This window comes from Thunnus albacares, chromosome 12 (genome assembly GCF_914725855.1).
Source record: "Thunnus albacares chromosome 12, fThuAlb1.1, whole genome shotgun sequence".
Taxonomy (NCBI): Eukaryota; Metazoa; Chordata; class Actinopteri; order Scombriformes; family Scombridae; genus Thunnus; species Thunnus albacares.
Genome location: NC_058117.1, coordinates 15,627,394 through 15,645,743, shown reverse-complemented (window position 1 = coordinate 15,645,743; position 18,350 = coordinate 15,627,394). Strand labels below are relative to the sequence as shown.

Below are 18,350 nucleotides of genomic sequence, written 5' to 3'. Positions count from 1 at the left end.
ATATGTGATATTTGATTTTGTCAATTTGATATAGTCCACTTGAGCTAATGGAGTCTTTTGGATGTGTGCCAGCAGAGTTGCTTCTGACATTTGAATTTTCACAGACAAATGGTCTATTTTACTGAAGATAAGTCACTTGCATTAGTGCCCACTCTCTGTCAAATGGGCACAAATCCATTCCTCATTCAACAAAAAAACAAAAATTCAATACTGTTTTGTACTTCTTTATGGTTTTCATATTCAGCAACTCTCCTTCCCACAAGCAATCCGTCGGAAGTGATTCAGTTGCTTCATCTTGTGGGCATGGAGGGATCACCCTAAAACTGGCACCCATGGCTGAAGAGAAAACATGGGTGGATTATTTGTGATTGAAGCAAAATTTTGCTTTGTGTAGGACTGCTGTATGCTGTAGTCCGTCCATTGTATTTGAACAGAAGTCTGGGTTACTTGCATGACTGTAAACGTTTTATCTCTCAATAGTACATGGAGACCAGGCTACCTCTATCTGTGAACACACTCTCTCCCACATGCAGTTTGTCAGTGAAATGTAGGTGGGTGTCAGTACTCCTATATAAAGTTTCCTGCTTGCCAACATTTTGTGAGTTGTTAAGCCATAAAGTAGATTAGAAAGCCACAATCAGTAAAATGGTTTGTATTTCAGAAAAAAAGCAGCAGGTCAGAGCAGTGTTCTAGTACTCCTCTTTGTCTTGGAGTGATGTTGCAAGGGACTAACCAGCTGTCTGCACATCTAGGATCAACTTCCCTGTAAACAATTCCTTTTTCTAGTATGGGACTGGGGACTGAATCATACTGAACATGTATGATTAAAGGAAACTTTATCAATTCCATAGAGATTATACACTCCTTACTCATATTGCCGTTCTGCTTAGAATTTGGCTTCTCAAAAGGTCACATTTAGTGCAAGGTCCTGGGTGCAAACAACAGGATGTCCATGCCTCGTACAGCTCAGTTTTTCCTGCTGATCTGATGATGTTTCATGATTACATGCAGATCAGAATTGTTTCCTTGTCTACATGCTGTAAGGATCCCACTCTAAATATGGTAGACGGAAACGAAAGATATTAGTCAGCGGACTACAAGCACCACTTCACACCTCAAACTGAAGTCCGGATCTTTCGTTACTAATGACGATGATACATGTGTGCCGTGTTTTTTGTCTTTTTTCATCTCTCACTCCAAAATCATTGATATGCAAGAGTCTGTCTAGATTAAAAACGAATGCTCCATTTGTGTACATTCAATATATTAGATTATCCCTTTGATTGTAGATTAAAAAAAAACAAAACAGCCAAATGGTTACTGTGCATGCCACATAACTGCAATGTTCCTGGTTTGGTTCCAGCCAGGGACCTTTCTTGCATGTCCCACCTATCTCTCCCTCCCCTTGTTTCCTGTCTGCTTCTTTGCTACCCACTGCCCAATAAAGGCTAAAATGCAAAAAAAAAAAAAAAAACAACAAAAAACAAAAAACACCTTCCATCCTCCTTAATTAACAAGCACCTGTGAACACTGTTTCACAAAACAAAAGTATCAGCCAGGTAGAGAACAGTGTTTTTAATATTCGCAGGTCATTATGCTTTTCCTACATCAGCAACTCGCCTTTTCACAGCCAATCACTGGTCGGAAGTGATTCAGTGTTTCTATCATTCCACTTGTTGGCTGAGGCGGAAGGCAGGGTCATCCTCTTCCTGACACCCAACACTGTTCTGATAATTTAAGAGTATCTGCAGGTGCTTCTTCTTGTTTGCAACCACATAAAAAGTTTCTTAAAAATGGGTAGATTGTTTAAAATCAGTCCATTGTATTTTAGATGCGTCTTTCTTTCTTCACTGTCAGCGTGGTATCCTTTAATAGTACTTGGAGCCCAGTCTGCCTCCATCTGTGAACACACTCCCTCCCACATGCAGTTTGTCAGTCATGTGTAGGCGGGTGTCAATACTCTTCTCTACAAACTCGTGGAATTTTCTCTAACCAAACGTGACATATGCCACAGATGGCGTTCGCTGTACGTCAGAAGTTAAAGTCTCGCCATTGCTCACCACACATAATCTGCGCCAAATGATAAACTGCGTCATTCAAGTAGTTTTCAGTGCATCATAACTAATACTGTACCTCTAATAATGCAACAGCCAAGATGAGAAGTTGCTTTATTTGTCAAATGGCAAACCAGTTCCTGTGGATACTATCTGCATTTATATACTTGACATCAGGTATGATGAAATGCTGAATGGCTTACTCAATTGTTGTTAGGGATATAATTCAAGATGTCCTTTTCATAATATATTTTAAATGATGCATATCTTCCTGTTTGGAATGTAAAAGTGAACAGCAAATAGTGACTTAATCCCAATGCTCACCCGAAGATGTCAGCACTGATCACACCAAATTTTATTCCTACCCCACCATTGATTCTTAGAAACCTTGGTTATAGACAATTTCATAGTCATTTCTGCTCCTATGGAGAGGAACAAGAAGCACCTTCACACACAAATTAACAATGTAAGAAACTGACAATACATTTTATGCCATTTAGGACACATGAAGATTATTCTGAGATAGAAATATTATTATATCGAGCAAGGCAGCAAGAAATCAACAAGCCAACCATGAGATCAGTAATGTTTTGTGCTCAATCAGTGATGATAAAGCTATTAGCTGGAGATACAGAAAACCTGTGACACAGATTAGTCTACATGTACCCAAAGTGTAACATAATATATATCAAACTTCAGCATTAGCGCTATTACTACATTGAACCAACAGCCTTGTGAGGACTGACTTCAGCCATGTAACTAGGTATATATTGCCCTCTGCAGGAGCTCAACGGGTAAGACTCATATATGGCTCAGTCAGCTTTAAATAAATCAAGTTGGATAGATGGATTTAAACACTGCTTTTGCTGTAAAATCAGTGTATAATGAATAGTTATTTATTGGTTGTAGGCCTTTCTTTGCTAAATTATCAGAAAATCATAAGAAAGAATCTTGAGGTAATATAATAATTCATTTTAATACATTTTATATTAACATGTACAAAAAAACAAAGTTCAATACCCATGTGGAAACTACTAACAAAAAGGTATGGTATACAGCAAGAGCACTGGCCTAAAAACATCCTTTAACTGACTTTACTAAGGAAGAACTGCAAGGACTTTTGCTCCCTTCACCCCACAAAATGTGTATTTCACTATAGCTCCATCTCCATGTGATGATTTCACAGCCACAAATGTTCATTTTTAATATCTCACATGAGTATACTCTGTCATTAAATCAATATACCCGCTCAAGTGTTTAAATAACATATTGAAAGGGAAACATGTACTGCGTATATGCCAAACTTGGATTTGACTCAGGTGTAAAACTGGATTGCTGCAGTTATCAGTCCCAGGTCTGATACTGTTAAGTATCAGGTGAGTGAAAAAATAAGAGCCACTGGAGGCAACAGGCACAGTGGATGAACAATGCATGATTAGGGTTGTTGATTAAGATTTGATTGTAAAAGTCTAAAGGTCAGTAGTGACCACAGGAGTGACTCCGTGAATGAGCAATGTTGGGCCCAGGTCTCGACTTAACAGGTCCACCTGGTGCAGGTAGGCACGGTAACGATATGTGTCTGCTGGTGGGCGTGGCAAATACAGGAAACGCACAGCAGGCTGCGGGGCTCCATGTTGGCGAATCAGATTGTTGACAGCATAGATATATTCATCTGTCAGCTGAGCAGCATTGTTGGGGAACTTTTGTAGACCATCTTCCTTTTCAGCATCCTCCACCTCTTGACTCTCCCTCCTCTCTTCATCCTGTGCAGACCGTTCTTCTGTCTGCTTTCCTTGTCTCTGCCAGTGCAGCGCCACCACCTGGTCCCAAGCTACCATCTGCACCTGAGCAGAGATTCTTAGCTCCTTTAGCATCACCCGCAGCTTCGTCTGCTCCTCTTCTTGCAGACTGCAACCAGCCTCCACACACAGGAAGAGGCGTAGTCTTGCCTGGTTCCAAGCACGGGTTTCATGAAGTACACAGGCCAGCTGCAGCAGGAACAGTGAGCAGGTGTCGACATAGCCACGGCTGTCTGGTCGAAGCAGATTCAGAGGCCATACATCAATAAATGGCCCTGTCATGTTTCGGTGGACGCCAGTCTTTCTTCCTGAACCTATGACCTCTTCCCGGTTGAACTGGTTGAAGTAACGGGCCAGTGTTACATTCTTGCCCATTTTTATGGCATCAGCAATTACTGACACATATTCCTCTTCCTGAAAGTCTTTGGCTCCCTCAGCACCCCGCACATTGGGGAAGAAGGGGGACCGTTGTTCACTCAGGTCTGTGGTTGGACAGAATGCATCCAAGCCATGGCCTGTAGACAGGAGAATTTTGCCTTGAAGGTGGTCTTCAGGGGTACAGTCATCATAGAAACCCAAGACAAGGGTGTTTGGCCTCATTCCACCTACATATAAACAAATGTGGGAAGTGAGTGAGTTAGTCAAGAACAGTCTTGTTTAGAGACTCATAGTTCAATGATGGAAAATAACAGCATGAGGGAAACTTGCCTACCAAAGCCTGTGATGAAAAGCAGGTTCTGAACTCCGTGTCGGACAGTGTTGGCCAGGGTAAGGTTGACAAATGCCTTAATGTTTAGATGGTCCACCAAAGAGAGCCAGGAGTCATAACGGCTCTGCAAAGGATCAGAGGGCAACCCATCTGCAGAATCAAACACACAGACAGAAAAAGTCTGTGTAATGACGGTTAAGGCCTATATTCATCAAGCGTCTCAGATTAGGAAATCACTGCTTACTGGTCTAAAATTTTCCTCCCTGTAGGAGGAAATGCATTTTAACAACTATTTTATTTGAGGAAATCACTCCTGTCTTAGCCAATATTAAGGAGAACTCCAGAGATGTGCTAACCTGTTAGGAGATGCCAGGAGACTGCGCTCAGGGTGAGGTTTTCCATTTTTTCAAAATTCCAAAAAACTAATAATTTTTTAGACTGACTGGTAGTTTTTGATTGTTCTTACAATACCTCATAAAGATATTGTACACAAGGGTCCTCAGTGACTACATTTACATGCACAAAATATTCAAGTTTTTGCCCTTATCCAAAAGACAATATTCCTACTAAGCTGTTAAAAAGGCAAATGAAAATAAATATTCAACTAATATTCCCACTTACATGCAGAGATATTTATAAGTGATATTGATATGACTGATATTATAAATTTATAATTAGAGGCACATCAAGTACCTAGATTGTCACATGATGTTCACTACACTGTTGAGTGTTTTTGGTGCATCACATTGAGTCGTCAGTCCATGGCTGCATGTCAGGATAATAACTAATCCCCTCCATCCCTGTTGTGGAGAAGGCACAATCTTTTTCTCCAGCCCGCCTTGAACAGCTTTCCACTCTTTGGTTTCCTGCTCCAGCATATTTCATTTTGTCTGCGCAAGGGTAAACAGGCAAGATGGCTATGTGTCGAAAACTGTGGTAAAAGGCCCGATTGAGACACATATTCCGTATGCACTGTATAAATGTCCAAAGAATGCTCCTAAAACCCGAATAATATCAGCACATCCCACATGCCTTAATCAGAAAATGCTACATTCAGATAAGGCCTAATTCGGAAAATCCAAACGGAATGTGCTGTTTACATGACCTGTATCAAATTCAGAATATTGTCATAGTCGAAATAAAAGTGGAATATTAGTGTGCATGTAAACGGAGTCACTGAGAGCTGACAAAATCCTCTGGCTGCTTTTCATCATCATCACTGCATGTGTCTGTGGCACCATTACAGGCATTGTAAAACTATGGTTGGACTGGATAGGATAAATGTCACACAGCAAATTATACATATTTTTTAAACATTTTTAAACCTCACAAGTGGCTTGCCAATGTTTATATCCAATCTACCATATAGATAGCATTTGTAAATATTAGTTTTAATTTAAAAAAAAAAAAAAAGTTTTTAATTACATAAAGTTTTAATTTGCCACTGCGTGAGTTATCCAAGTTATGTCCTTATAAACATAAAAAGCTTATAAAAAGTGGTGCTATTTCCTGTTATTCAAATTTTACCAGTCTAACATCATCATAATTTCAACTTCACTCCTCTGAGAGCCATAAAACAGCAACATCACACTTTATAAAAAGAATTACTCTCTTTGCTGAAAGTAAGTGCAGGAAACTTCATAAATAACTCTCATCCTACTCTGAGATCAAGTGTTTTTAGTCCTAAATTCACTGTCAGCGCAATTCCCCGCAGTGATTCTGAGATGCTCGTTAAATATGGGTCCAGACATTCTTCTGGAAAAGAGAACCATCTAATGCCTTCAAAGGGAAACGTGCTTGTTTGATGTTCTTTTATATACAAATGTAAGCAGCTCCCTGTAAGCAGTGTATCTAGCAGTCTTTTTGTTAGAATATGACTGTTTGCAATACACTGAATATACACAATGTTTTCTGTTTTTTTTTACTGAATATACACAGTTGGACAGCAGAGATGTGGCTTACATTGCAAGAAGTGTTTAAAACATGGCTATGACATTGTGATACTTTCCCCCCCTCTGTGAAAATAAATCACTTTAGGAATCCATTGTAACTAACATGAATTAAAGATGACCGTGGCAGCTGTTCAAATGTAATTAAAGCCAAAACTTTCAACTTTTAAATAGACATTTACAGTAAATACTCGAATTTTGGGTAAAGTCCCTTACCTAATAAACCCAGTTTTACATGTCCTAGTACATAAAGGCCACTCTTCTTCAGGTCATTAATGAAGGTCATTAGGCCTATACAGCTGCGAGGGTTTGCCACCATTAGCAGCACCTGGGGCCTCCAGAACTTTACATGGTCCTTACGCACATCCAACATCAAGAGGTACTTACGCACCTGATTGAAGAACAATGGGGTTAAAAAGATAGAAGTGACAATGAAGTAATTCATTCATATTTATGTCACACTGATGATTTAGGTGAGAAAAATGGTGTGAGTGTGCATGTCTATGTACCTGATGGAAAATGAGAGCCTGGCTGATGTAGCCCCAGTTGCTGATGGGACCAAGGTAGTGAATAAGCATCAAGAGCAGTAGCATAAATGCTATGCTGGCAAAGGCATAAATGGCATTGATCAGGAACATCATGACCAGGCAGCCAAGAATGCCCAATGTGCAGGTGTGCCATGTAAAACAACGGAATGAGGGTCTAAATAATACAAAAAAGAAAACAAGACAGAATATAGAATTAAAATGGCCTTTACAACCACGATTGTGCAAATAAATTAAGAACAGTTAACTTAACTCACTGCAACATGCTGTACTGTACCTGAAGTTTGGTGCAGAGGCCCATTCCAGAGCCAAGCAGGCCAGGTTTACAGCAGCATAGACCAACAAGAAAAAGATAGTTACAATACCAGCAATAGTGTTCAATTTACCAGCAAACAGCACCACCTAGTGGCAAAAGGAAAGAGCATTAATTAGACCTAGCCCTACATCCAAAACACCTCTTGAAGAAAAGCTGTATAATAAAAACAAAGGTTGGCAAACCCTCAACTGCAGGAATATTGCCATAATGACCTCCTAGGATTTTTTCTTTCTTTTTTGTAAATATAGTTCTAGTACAGAAATGTAAAGAACAAAGAGAAACCTGTTATTCAAGTTTTCATTTCAGTCCATTCTAAAAACATTACAAGTTACATTAAACAGTTTTATGCAAAAGCTTGGACACCTTTTTTTGCACAATTCCTTGTGTTACAAAATATTAATTTATGTGAATTGTATAAATCAAAATAACCTTAATAACATGGTCTAACTTCAGAACCATGTATAAAAAAATTAAAGCTCCCCATATGTAGACTACATGAGTAGCTTTGAACCCATGGGTAGTGTCACTGAACCACAATATGAACAATGATGATAAACACTTAACTGGTTAAAATTACTGCTATACTGGAAATTAAAGCTACAGTCCACGATTTTGCTAAAGAAATTTAAGACATATAGAAGTAATAAACCTTGCTAGCTAGCTAATAAGTATTAACTAATAAGCCCCTGCTCTGTCTCCCTAGCAAAGCAATTCAAGCCTTTAATGCCCTTCAGTCAATCCATAGCCAAGCACGAAGATGCACAAGATTTTGGTTTTTTGCACTAAACCACAATACCGCATGTTGCCTCACCACCATCTCTAGTGCGTAAAAAAACAAGCAGTGGGTATATCCAATATCAAAAGTGATGCAATTCCTCCATTTGTGGATAAGTTAAAGCAGCAATGTTCAGACTGCAGCTTTGTCCCCTTTGTCTTCTTTACTACCGAAACGGACGCCCCTTGCTCCTACACATTAGAAGCAGAGAACAGAACGACTACGTATAAAACCCAACAATGAAGATGTAGAGGCTCATACTTTTTCTTATTTTGTTGGTTAACATCCAGTTAAATGTTGCATTACTTTTCTTTACTATTAATTTTTCAGCTATTTGGTAGCTGTAGCTCTGGGTAGCCATCGGCGTGTAACGGAGACGAGGGAGGCTAAATTTTGACCGCATTGACGTTAAATGTGAAAAAGTAATATGAAGGGGAAAGCCAGAAGATTAGGGTAAAGGGAAGGATTGGGATGCAGCTAAAGCATAGCCACTCTGAAAACATTGTGAAGCTAATCACTCCTTGTATACAATGTAATGTTGTACCTGCACAAACAACCAGGAGACAAGCACTGAGGCCCAGGGGTTCCCACTACGAGATGTTTTACTCGCCAGAGCCAGAACACCACCTGTGGAGGTTTAAAACATTATCAACAGTGTTTCCCCTAGACTTTTTTTCAGGCCTGGTGGTACGCACCGAAAAAACCCTGAAGGGACAAGGCACACAGCATGGCATATTCGTGCGGTTGGCTTCGGTCAGGTGGTGCAGCAGGCAGTCTGCAATTTATATTTGCATTCAAATTTTCTGTTTACTCAGTATGTTCAAGACTTAAAACAGAGTGGTCACAGGGATAGGACGACTTAATAAGCTGCATTTATTGCATAAAAATAAGCTGTCCCTCTCCCTTCTTCCCCATCTGTATTTTTGCCTGAGTTCTGGAAAAAAACGTTAATATATTTGTTTGCTCACGTTAGCCAACCTGCATCCCATACACTCTTGCACTGCAGTAATTTAAAGGGACTGTGATAGCAGTGGCACTCGCATCACATCAAGAGTTTTCCAGGCAACGACACAGAGGTAGACTCACGATTTGGTACAGTGTCGCACAGAGACTCCCAAACACATATAATTATTGATTTCAAAATGAAGTTATTTTTGGCATTCAAAAAAAGGTTTTTTTGACCTGGTAGGGGTTCTCATTGGCCCAGTGGTGAACCAGGCCTGTACAATTATAGGGGAAACATTGATTATCAAAGTCAGTCAAAGTCGGCAGTCCTTACTGCTCATGGTCCTAAATCAAACAACTGAGTCATTCTGCACTGGTGCTTAAGCCACACACACACAATGAGGACTTTTTTTTTCCCCTCCTGAGAAAGTCAACACTAAAAGCCATCTGCCATCAAACGATGCTGTCCAAATTTACGTGCCTCTGCTAGAAAAACAAGATATGATGAAATTAATAACAAGTTTCAATTTATCACATTTGAGATGGAGGCCTATTTCAACAGATGGCTGATTGTTAAAATGTTGACTCAGCTTTATAGAAGACCAGCTGGAGTTGGATATGCTTTCGTATATTCTGGATCAACTATTTAGCAGTGATCATCACCTAAACAATCTAGATCAGTAATTAAATCCTCCTCTCTACAAAAATGGTCAGAAGCCACATCAGCTAAAACTCCTCTCTGCCAATTAACATTTAATAATTTGCTTTTCATTTGTATGCAATTCTAAAACATTACAATACAAATTGCAAACTCTGGATAGCAGGACATGTTTTTCAAGGATCTCACCAAACAGGTTGTCTTTGGACAGGGCATACAGGATCCTGGAGGCTCCTATCAGGTTACTCATAGCAGCAGATACGGTAGAGGAGTAAATACCAATTGTCACCATGGGCGGCCATATATTGATATCTCCCAGGAAACTGTAGTCTCTTTGAAGAAGGTGACTAAGGATGATGGATAAGTAAGTATAAAATAGGTCATAAATGTCAAATATAACAGATATTTTCTCTCTTCAACACATTAACTATGGTAATGATACGGCATTTTTTTTTTTTAAATCACTTGACATGTGTACAAACCAAAACAAATCTCTGAAAAAAAAAACTGTTAAACAGGCACAAGCAAAAGTGCTTTAATGCAACAATTTATGTAGAAAAATCCTCAAGTAAATATTTAAGTGACATGGGCAGTTTTTCTACCAATCAGTCTTTGAAACCAATTACTGAATGCTCAGACACTATGACATTTATAGACACTTTTGTTTTATATTTCAGCACATTTGTGGCAGTACAAAGACAAATATGTTTGACTGATTGTGTGTGTGTGTGTGTGTCTCTAACCGGTCACAGGACAATGCAGCCAGCAGACTTAGCAGATTGTATGTGATGAAAGTTATAAGAACAGCTGCCAGGGTTCCTCTCGGTATGGAATAGCTGGGGTTTTTCAGGTCACCTGGAGAGCACATCACAGAAGTTTCCTCTTAAATAAAAGCAGATATATTGGCCTCAATGAAGAGATTGATGATCTGTCAAAGTTCAGCCTTCCCAGATGTGTACACACAAAGCGTGTATTAAAATCTGGGGTTGGATCCACCAAAGTCCACATTTCTACACTTGTTTTTATCTGTGGTCTCAAGTCACTGGTAAATATAATCACACAAGGTAGAAAAAAACACTACCACAAGGTGTAAAGATGCAAGGTGCAAAGATGCAAGGTGCAGTTAATCAAAGGCTGTCATTTCTCAGTTGTCATCTTAACTTCTTAATGTAAACTTGGATTATTATTAGGGCTGCAACTAACAATTATTTTCATTATCAATTAATCTGTCAATTATTTTTTCTATTAATAAATTAGTTGTTTGGTCAAAAAAATGTCTGAAAATGTCAATCACTATTTCCCAAAGCTCAAGATGACATCTTCAAATGTCCTCTTTTGTCCCAACCAACAGTCCACAACCCAAATATATTTAGTTTACTATCATAGAACTAAACCACAGGACTGAAGAAACCAGAAAATAAATCACATTTGAGAAACTGGAATCAGAGAGTTGGACTATTTTCTTCAAAAACGACTCAAAACGATTAATCGATCATCAAAATAGTGTTAGAGCCATTTGTATCTATGTGTGTGTTAAGGTCATTCCCTGGTTGCCACAGTAGGTGGCGTATTGGACAGCAGTATATGGAAATGCACATGTAGAAGAAGAGGCAATTACTCCTCAGGTGTGCTGCTTACTGGGAGAAGCATACAGTTTTATGACCGCTGTTTAGAGGCTAATCTTTAAGCCTTTTTTGTTTGTTTTAATGCAAGTTATAGATGTAAGTGTGTGTATAGCAAATTCTTTATTGTTACACGGTGGTAAATAAACACATCTTAAGCGCAAGTCCGCAGATGTTTGATTTACTACATGGAGCAGCCGCATGACGACACGTCAATTACATATCTCGATAACAGCCCCTCATTGTGGCTTAGGTTTTTTTTTGTTTTGTCGACATCAAGTCACTATGAATAGTTACCAATTAATTTAATAGTTGGCAACTAATCGATTAGTCTACTAATCGTTGCAGCTCTAGTTATCATGAAACATGTCTCAGTTTACAGATGGTAGGTCGGCTGTTTAAGGATAACTTCTTGGTGATAAACCAAGTTTATCCAAGTTTAATGTTAGTACTTTACATGAATGCACCCTTAGCTTTGGACTCTATGAGGCTTGACTATCTGATTTGGGGAGAAGGTGCATAATCAGCTAGGCCTTTGGGTCCTCTGAAGGTCCACTTTCATGAGCTGCTTGTTTTGTGAGTGTTGTAGGATCCAGCCCCTGAATTGGAACAAAGCTGTGGGTTTTTCCCATCATGAAGTGACAGATAGCTAGAAAAAAAGACCCTTTGTTTGCCCCTTAACAATATATTTATTCAAGTTATTCTAAAACCATCTTACCTGACATGTTGGAGCCTGCCATGATTCCAGTACAGCCGTTGAACATGACAGCAAACACTGTGGCAAAACTCATCATGGTACCAGTGGTGTAGTCAATGGTGTAATTGGCTAGGAGGGATGACAGGAGGCATCATTCATACACGTCAGTGATAACTTATACAATCAATAGGGATCTTCAGCATATGGGACCAATAATTCATTTTTTTCCCCATTTTGTTTGAATAGATAAAAGTCCTGAACTAACAAATCAGAGCCAATATTACAATGATTTTTTCTGCAGGTCCATCATTGTTTAAACTGATTTTAGTTCATCAATGCCTGTGGCAATGTAACACTTACGCATCAAGTTGCCCTCCAAGGTGTGGAGCCGGAGGCCAGTATAATTGGCAGTGGTCAGACCAGTACTATTGAGAACAGAAGTATCTGACAGAGTCACCGCCATGGGCCCCACAATGAAGAAACTGATGAAGATGGAAGTCAGGACAATCGTGACTATGATGAAGATGATAAAAGTGGCTTTGGCATAGATGTGGGCTCCTATCTGTAATGATAAATCAACTCAATTGAGAATTACTCACATATAATATGCAAGTTTGTTTCTTTCTCATTGGCAACAGGGTCTGAAGTCAGCGCTTTCAGTCAGTTCATAGTGAGTTTATTCATCCATCCAATTTCATGGTCCAGAGCAAGATATATATATATATAAAAAAAAAGTAGTGGCTAGATTGCCATAAAATTTGTTTTGGATATGCATGGTCCTCAGAGGTTGATTGATGATGATGATGATGACTGACCTGTCCCCTAGAGCACCACTGCCAAGTGCACATTTCTCTTGACTGTCAATTTGGTCCAAAACAAGACATCTTGAAAACCAGAGCTTGTGGATATTAACAGTCCAGAATGGATGAACTGTAATGTTTATGGTGACCCCTTTTCCATTAGCACCATTGTCAGGCCAAATGTTACACTTGTACACATAATAGTTCAACAACTACATTAACTTTTTCCTCTTGTGGCACACTGAAGCAAAAAAGGCAATCGTATACTCATGATCTCTCTCAAAATTAAATTTGCTAAGCACAATCATGTTCTGAAGAGGGTCAACTTCTAATCACCCCATGGGCCTTTACTGTAGTTAATATACTGGCTGACTGAATGTATCATAATTTAAAAAAAGTGTTGAGCCTTACCAAGCAGACAATGAAACACAAGAAGAGCAGGACAGTGCCATAAAGCAGAGACCACCAGTATCCTGAAGGCAACACCTGATGGAGACCTGCAACCGCTCCTACACCCTCTAAAGATGGACAGACAAAGAGGGTTAGTTAATATATCCCCCCCCCCCCCAAAACCTCACAGTGTGTGGCTATTACAACCTACCTTCTGGGACACCAAAGGCAGACATGATAGCTTCAACCAGGCCCAAAACGTAGAGCGCACTGCCGCACACATTGGCAAAGAAAAACATGATGCCAATGCTGCCACCAAATTCTGGACCCAGGGCTCGACTGATCATGTCTAAGGGTTTAAGTTGAGGAATTTCTGACTCCACATTTGTAAATGTAAACCAACTGGACAGCGACTGGCCAACAGGACACATTATCTCACCTAAATAAAGAGGGTTTCAGATCAACCACTAGTCAGGGTCAGACCAAGAGGGAACCTTTGTTATTGGTGAATAGTAAATAAGTAGAGAGGTTGAGAGTAGGGACACATCCATCTATGGTGTTTGGCTACAGCTTAACTCTGCTTCAAATCTAAAGGATACAGTAGGCACCTCCAGCGTCTAAAGCCCCGTTGGTGGAGATGGCACAGACAGAAAGAACAGTCATGGTGATGATTAAGTAGGCTACCAGGAACATGGCGATGGACTGGTATAGCCCTGCTTGACCTACAACAAATCCTGCAAGAAATAGGATAAAATCATAATGAGGGCTATCCTAGTAATTACCTCAGGGATCATTTTAAAAAAGACTCAATAAAAACATTTTTCAACTATTTTTTTAATTGTTTATATTAATAAACAAAAATAATGTGAAAAATAAGTGCTGAAACAATTTATTGATTAGTCATCCAACAGAAAATTGTCAACAAGTCTGTCAAGATGTCCCCTTGGGCTCTGGAAAACTGTGATGGCCATTGTTGTTTTGTTTTTTTTGTTTTTTTTTTTACAATTTTGCAACATTTTGCTGATTGATTAATCAATTAAATCAATCAACAGACTAATCAATAGGGGGGTAATTGTTAGATGCAGTCCTTGAAAAGGGAAAAGTTTGAATAAGTACAAACTATTTAAGTGAAAACCTTTAAGATAACGTTGTACTTTATAAAGACTTATGTTAGCTAACTGGGGCTTAGTCTGCCCCAAATGGTAACTAAACCGTCAGCATCAACCCTTCCACCAACCTGGGGCAAATTGACTGAAAGAACCAGTTCTCTTTAGATCAAAAGCCTAAACTTATCTTATTTGTGTATAATTTTGTATTTTAAGTAAAAGCTTACCATTACATCCCTTCTACTCACCAATTCGCAGGAACACAACGACGCTAAACATGGACAGTAAAGTTGGGATAACAACTCCAAAAACCACTCCGAGCTTTCGGGCGGTCTTGTCATTGGACTGTCGGCCGTCTCTGCCCACCATGGTCCGGTTCGATTTGGGCACATCTTTCGGCTCCGGACTGGCGCTGGCGGTGAGTCGATAATGTAGAAGAGGAGCTTTTTCTGACATGGCGGTTAAGTTAACGGTAATTAACGGTTGCTGCGCCTCACTGGTGCCAACTGAAAAGAACCAATTTACCTCGCACGTGCTCAGCTACGACGTCCGCGTCAGTAACAGCTTCTATGTAACTATGGTGACGTGCTGCAGTCACTAGCCCAGTTCACCTGCTGCTGCTGCTGCAGGTAATGATGGTTTGCTAATGAATTGGGGAGAAAATGACGTTGTTTCCTGTAATTGGTTCATCCAATCAGGTACAGTTTCACCTTTATTAATTCATTGTCAATTTTTTAAAAATATTTGTCGACCATGGACGCAACGTTGTTGACAAACAGCAACAAAAAACTAACCTTATTAAAAAAAAAAAAAAAAAAAACCTTTATTAACAAATTAGTAAATAAACAAATCGCTTAAAAAACAGACGGTTTGTTGAATATTATATTGAATATTATTAGTTGAATAAGCATTTTGTATCATACACATCATTCTTATTAATATAAGGCTAAAGTTTAGCAAAATTGTCCTCTTTGGTGTAAAATCTGGATATTTACATACAGACATTTCTATAGACAGGCAACACAGAGGAACATGCACGTATTTACAGCAAATCATAATCTTTAAAATAAAAATGTAAACTGAAATTAGAAGTGCAATGAGAATAAACTCTCCTTAAATAATTCATTCATACCAGAAATTTGGTCTATCAATACTTTCCAGTCTCCATTATTCTTCATTAGGCTTAAGTGTCTTTTAAATGCATATGCGAGTAATTTAGCACATGTGCAAAGACTTCCTGGCAAATTTTGATAATCAGTATTGGAGCAAAGCAAAGGAGTAAAAATAAATCTGGCATGAAAACATGAATCCAGAAGACCTAGAGGACTTTTCTGTTCTGGCCAGGTGATCAGTGCAGTACAACAACCTCTGAGGGTTTATACAATAACTCAGGACAAGACAGAAGCTTTATATCCAGTCACAGTGGGTACACGGAGAAGCTGCCTGTAAGCTACGAAAAAAAGAAAATGACCTTTTAGTACATTGTAGGCTTGTATTTTTTGGCTTACTGCTTAATTCAAATCATCCCCCATTGTATGCATCTTGATATGCAACTGCATTCCCATTACACATTTTTTTATCCATGATGTTCATCGCTGCAAACATATTGTTGTCTTTCATTTCACTCTTTCATTTGCACCCGCAGAGAAGGGGACCAGATCCAAATCCAGATCACTCCTGCTGTTTGAACTGTGAAGTTGCACTCAGCCCTCCGTTTGTGAAGAACATTTGATCCACAGAAGTTATCCTTTTGTCACTGGGGAGTGCATCTGTCTTCCAGGGTAATCATGAACCGCTCTAGTTTGCCTGAGATCAGTCGGTTGTAGTTGAGCAGGACTGTGCTCAGACTCTGGGTGCTCCCAGGAACACAAGACAATACTGGAGTCTCCACTGGCCCCTGCTGGTCCACACAGAAAATGCAATAATGAAAGGGGTTTTAAAAACAAATCACAGATACTGGCAATTCAACCATTTCCTGTAGTCAAAGAAATGATTCTTGCCTACTGGATCCACAAATTAACTTCCTCAATTTGAGGATATTATGTAAAACACAGATTAGAGGACATTGATCGTGCACTTGTGCAACTTTCGAGAACAACTGTCTCATTTGGAAAGTATGCACTCCTATCTTCTTCTTGTCCTGAGGAAGGAAGGCTTGCAGTCACACAACATAACATTGTCACTCCCCAAGCACAGATATTCCAGAAAGCAATGGATTTATGAGAAACCAGGATATTTCCAAACCAGAGGAAACTGATAATGCTTCTTAATCAGATGCAGACCAGAGAGAGAAGCCCATCAACGTCTCCACTCAATTTTTATCAACACACTGATGTTGAATTTTACTTGGCTTCCTTTGTTGTGATGTAAGTGTATAGTGTTGATTTAGTGAGTTGCAGGTCAAAAGGCATCTAGATGCCATGATTAAAAACAAAACTAAAAGTTCCCTGAAAGTTGAGGTTACATAAAAAAAAGTTGTTCCAACATTATTTCATTGATATGTAACCTAGAAACATGTCTTTTGACCAGCAAACCACAGAATAAGTGCTTACTGACTGTGCTGGTGCACTTGTTTGCATGCAGTTTTGTCACAGTGATGGCCTCTTACACTCAGCTGAAGGTGTGTGAGAATGAGCAGATAGTTGTTGATGTTGTGCTCCAGTCTCTGCAGTAGCACAGCGCCACATCCTGCCTGGCTGAGAGCCCTCACAACCTTCACACCTTCAACAAGAAGCCTCAGGGATGCACCTATGTCTCCTCTCTTCTCCTGGTGCTGTAGTAACACATACAGACACATACAAAAAATAAGTAAATAAATAAAGGCAAATAAATCTGTTTTTTGAAGAAATCACACATAATAAGCAAGTAAAATCAACATAAGGTACATAAGAAATCTATGGTTGAGGATTTTGGATTCATACATGTGCCAACATACTGATTTGTTTTCCCAAGATGCTACATGAAGCTCAGTGCAGGGTAGCTGGACCGGTGTGGAGAGGGTCATCGAGCCGTTGCAGTCCTTCTGCCAGGGAGAAGACATGGAAGACGCAGGTGATCGAAACCAGACAAACAGGTGGACAACAGAGAGACAGACTGACGGATGAGTACACACGGCTGCGGGAGGATGCGATACATCATCCCAACAGGAGGAAGAGAGACACAGAAATGTAGAGAAAATGTGTCTATCCACTGCACAGAGACAGTCATATCCTCACCAGTGCACTCTGCATCTCTGCCACAACATTCAAAGCCCTCCTAGCGACTCTATTACACACAAAGTCTATGGGCTTAGTCTCGGCATCCCACACCTCAGAGGCTACCATACAGAGCAGCAGGAGTCCTGGACAAACACATAAACAAGCCAACCTGTTCAGTTTCTATCAAGCCCATTAAAATCACCATAAGTTAAAAGTTTATAGGCTCACTACTCACTGCTTAAAGCCATGCCCTGCTTGGCTGCTCCTGATGACTCCGCATTTGTCTACATTTAAGAGATGTGCTAGGTGGAAAATATGTCCTGTTTCCACTGTGTCTCGCGAAGAGGAGCTGCGTGTTCTTTTTGTCTTCTTGCTGCTTGATTCCCCACCTTCTCATTCAGCAGTGGGAAGTGCGAATGTTATCTAGCCTGAGAGCAGGATGCACTCCAGCTTCCCTGCTGCGCAACACAACAAAATGCTATAGAGTGAAAATGGCATTTCATTGAAATAAACAGAGCTATTTTGCTTCTCGTCTTGGCCAGAGTCAGATTTTGGAGCCTTGAGCAGACATCAAGCTTGCCGACTAAAAGGTTAATGATTTATTATTGTGAAAGACTCCATTTACACAGCTGGCATCAAATCCAGCCCCTAATGCTGGAGGCTATTTACTTTTTCACTGGGTTCATTTAATTCACAAATTTATGTCAGAGGCAGCTACACAACCCACATACAGCATGTGGGTGTGTGTAAACTTTGTGGGTGTGTAGCTTGTGTGTGACTTGTGTGTC

At 39.7% G+C, this 18,350-nt stretch overlaps 2 protein-coding genes across 6 annotated transcripts; both read right to left on the bottom strand.

Annotated features, from left to right (window-relative positions):
• Positions 1-3,011: 3,011 nt before the first annotated feature.
• LOC122994199 (solute carrier family 12 member 9-like) lies at positions 3,012-15,129 on the bottom strand. 2 transcript variants are annotated; one of them, XM_044368768.1, is made up of 14 exons: positions 14,614-15,124; positions 13,859-13,993; positions 13,471-13,608; positions 13,281-13,387; positions 12,430-12,631; positions 12,091-12,198; positions 10,494-10,605; positions 9,940-10,097; positions 8,692-8,774; positions 7,334-7,458; positions 7,021-7,213; positions 6,728-6,902; positions 4,566-4,712; positions 3,012-4,458 (listed from the first exon to the last, which is right to left on the bottom strand). In XM_044368768.1, exons 1-14 carry the CDS (start codon positions 14,819-14,821, stop codon positions 3,524-3,526), a joined length of 2,826 nt encoding a protein of 941 aa, XP_044224703.1. In that variant the 5' UTR covers positions 14,822-15,124; the 3' UTR covers positions 3,012-3,523. The 2 variants fall into 2 exon arrangements, with proteins under 2 accessions (XP_044224703.1, XP_044224704.1); XM_044368769.1 differs by having other exon boundaries at positions 4,326-4,458; positions 4,562-4,712; positions 14,614-15,129.
• Positions 15,130-15,706: 577 nt separating this feature from the next.
• thpo (thrombopoietin) lies at positions 15,707-18,133 on the bottom strand. 4 transcript variants are annotated; one of them, XM_044368770.1, is made up of 5 exons: positions 17,798-18,113; positions 17,581-17,705; positions 17,301-17,387; positions 16,974-17,138; positions 15,707-16,265 (listed from the first exon to the last, which is right to left on the bottom strand). In XM_044368770.1, exons 1-5 carry the CDS (start codon positions 17,808-17,810, stop codon positions 16,119-16,121), a joined length of 537 nt encoding a protein of 178 aa, XP_044224705.1. In that variant the 5' UTR covers positions 17,811-18,113; the 3' UTR covers positions 15,707-16,118. The 4 variants fall into 4 exon arrangements, with proteins under 4 accessions (XP_044224705.1, XP_044224706.1, XP_044224707.1 ...); XM_044368771.1 differs by having other exon boundaries at positions 15,707-16,262; positions 17,798-18,097; XM_044368772.1 differs by having other exon boundaries at positions 16,128-16,265; positions 16,918-17,138; positions 17,798-18,133.
• Positions 18,134-18,350: the final 217 nt, after the last annotated feature.

What these genes read in the sequence shown, in the direction of transcription:
- LOC122994199 (XM_044368768.1), bottom strand. Translation starts at nt 14,821, where the DNA reads ATGTCAGAAAAAGCTCCTCTTCTACATTATCGACTCACCGCCAGCGCC. An exon ending in TGTGTTTCATTGTCTGCTTG is followed by an intron (nt 12,632 to 13,280) that starts GTAAGGCTCAAC and finishes TTATCATTACAG; the next exon opens with ATAGGAGCCCACATCTATGC. An exon ending in GCCTCTGCACCAAACTTCAG is followed by an intron (nt 7,214 to 7,333) that starts GTACAGTACAGC and finishes TGTATTATTTAG; the next exon opens with ACCCTCATTCCGTTGTTTTA.
- thpo (XM_044368770.1), bottom strand. An exon ending in CATCTTGGGAAAACAAATCA is followed by an intron (nt 17,139 to 17,300) that starts GTATGTTGGCAC and finishes GTGTTACTACAG; the next exon opens with CACCAGGAGAAGAGAGGAGA. An exon ending in TCACACACCTTCAGCTGAGT is followed by an intron (nt 16,266 to 16,973) that starts GTAAGAGGCCAT and finishes TGTGTGGACCAG; the next exon opens with CAGGGGCCAGTGGAGACTCC.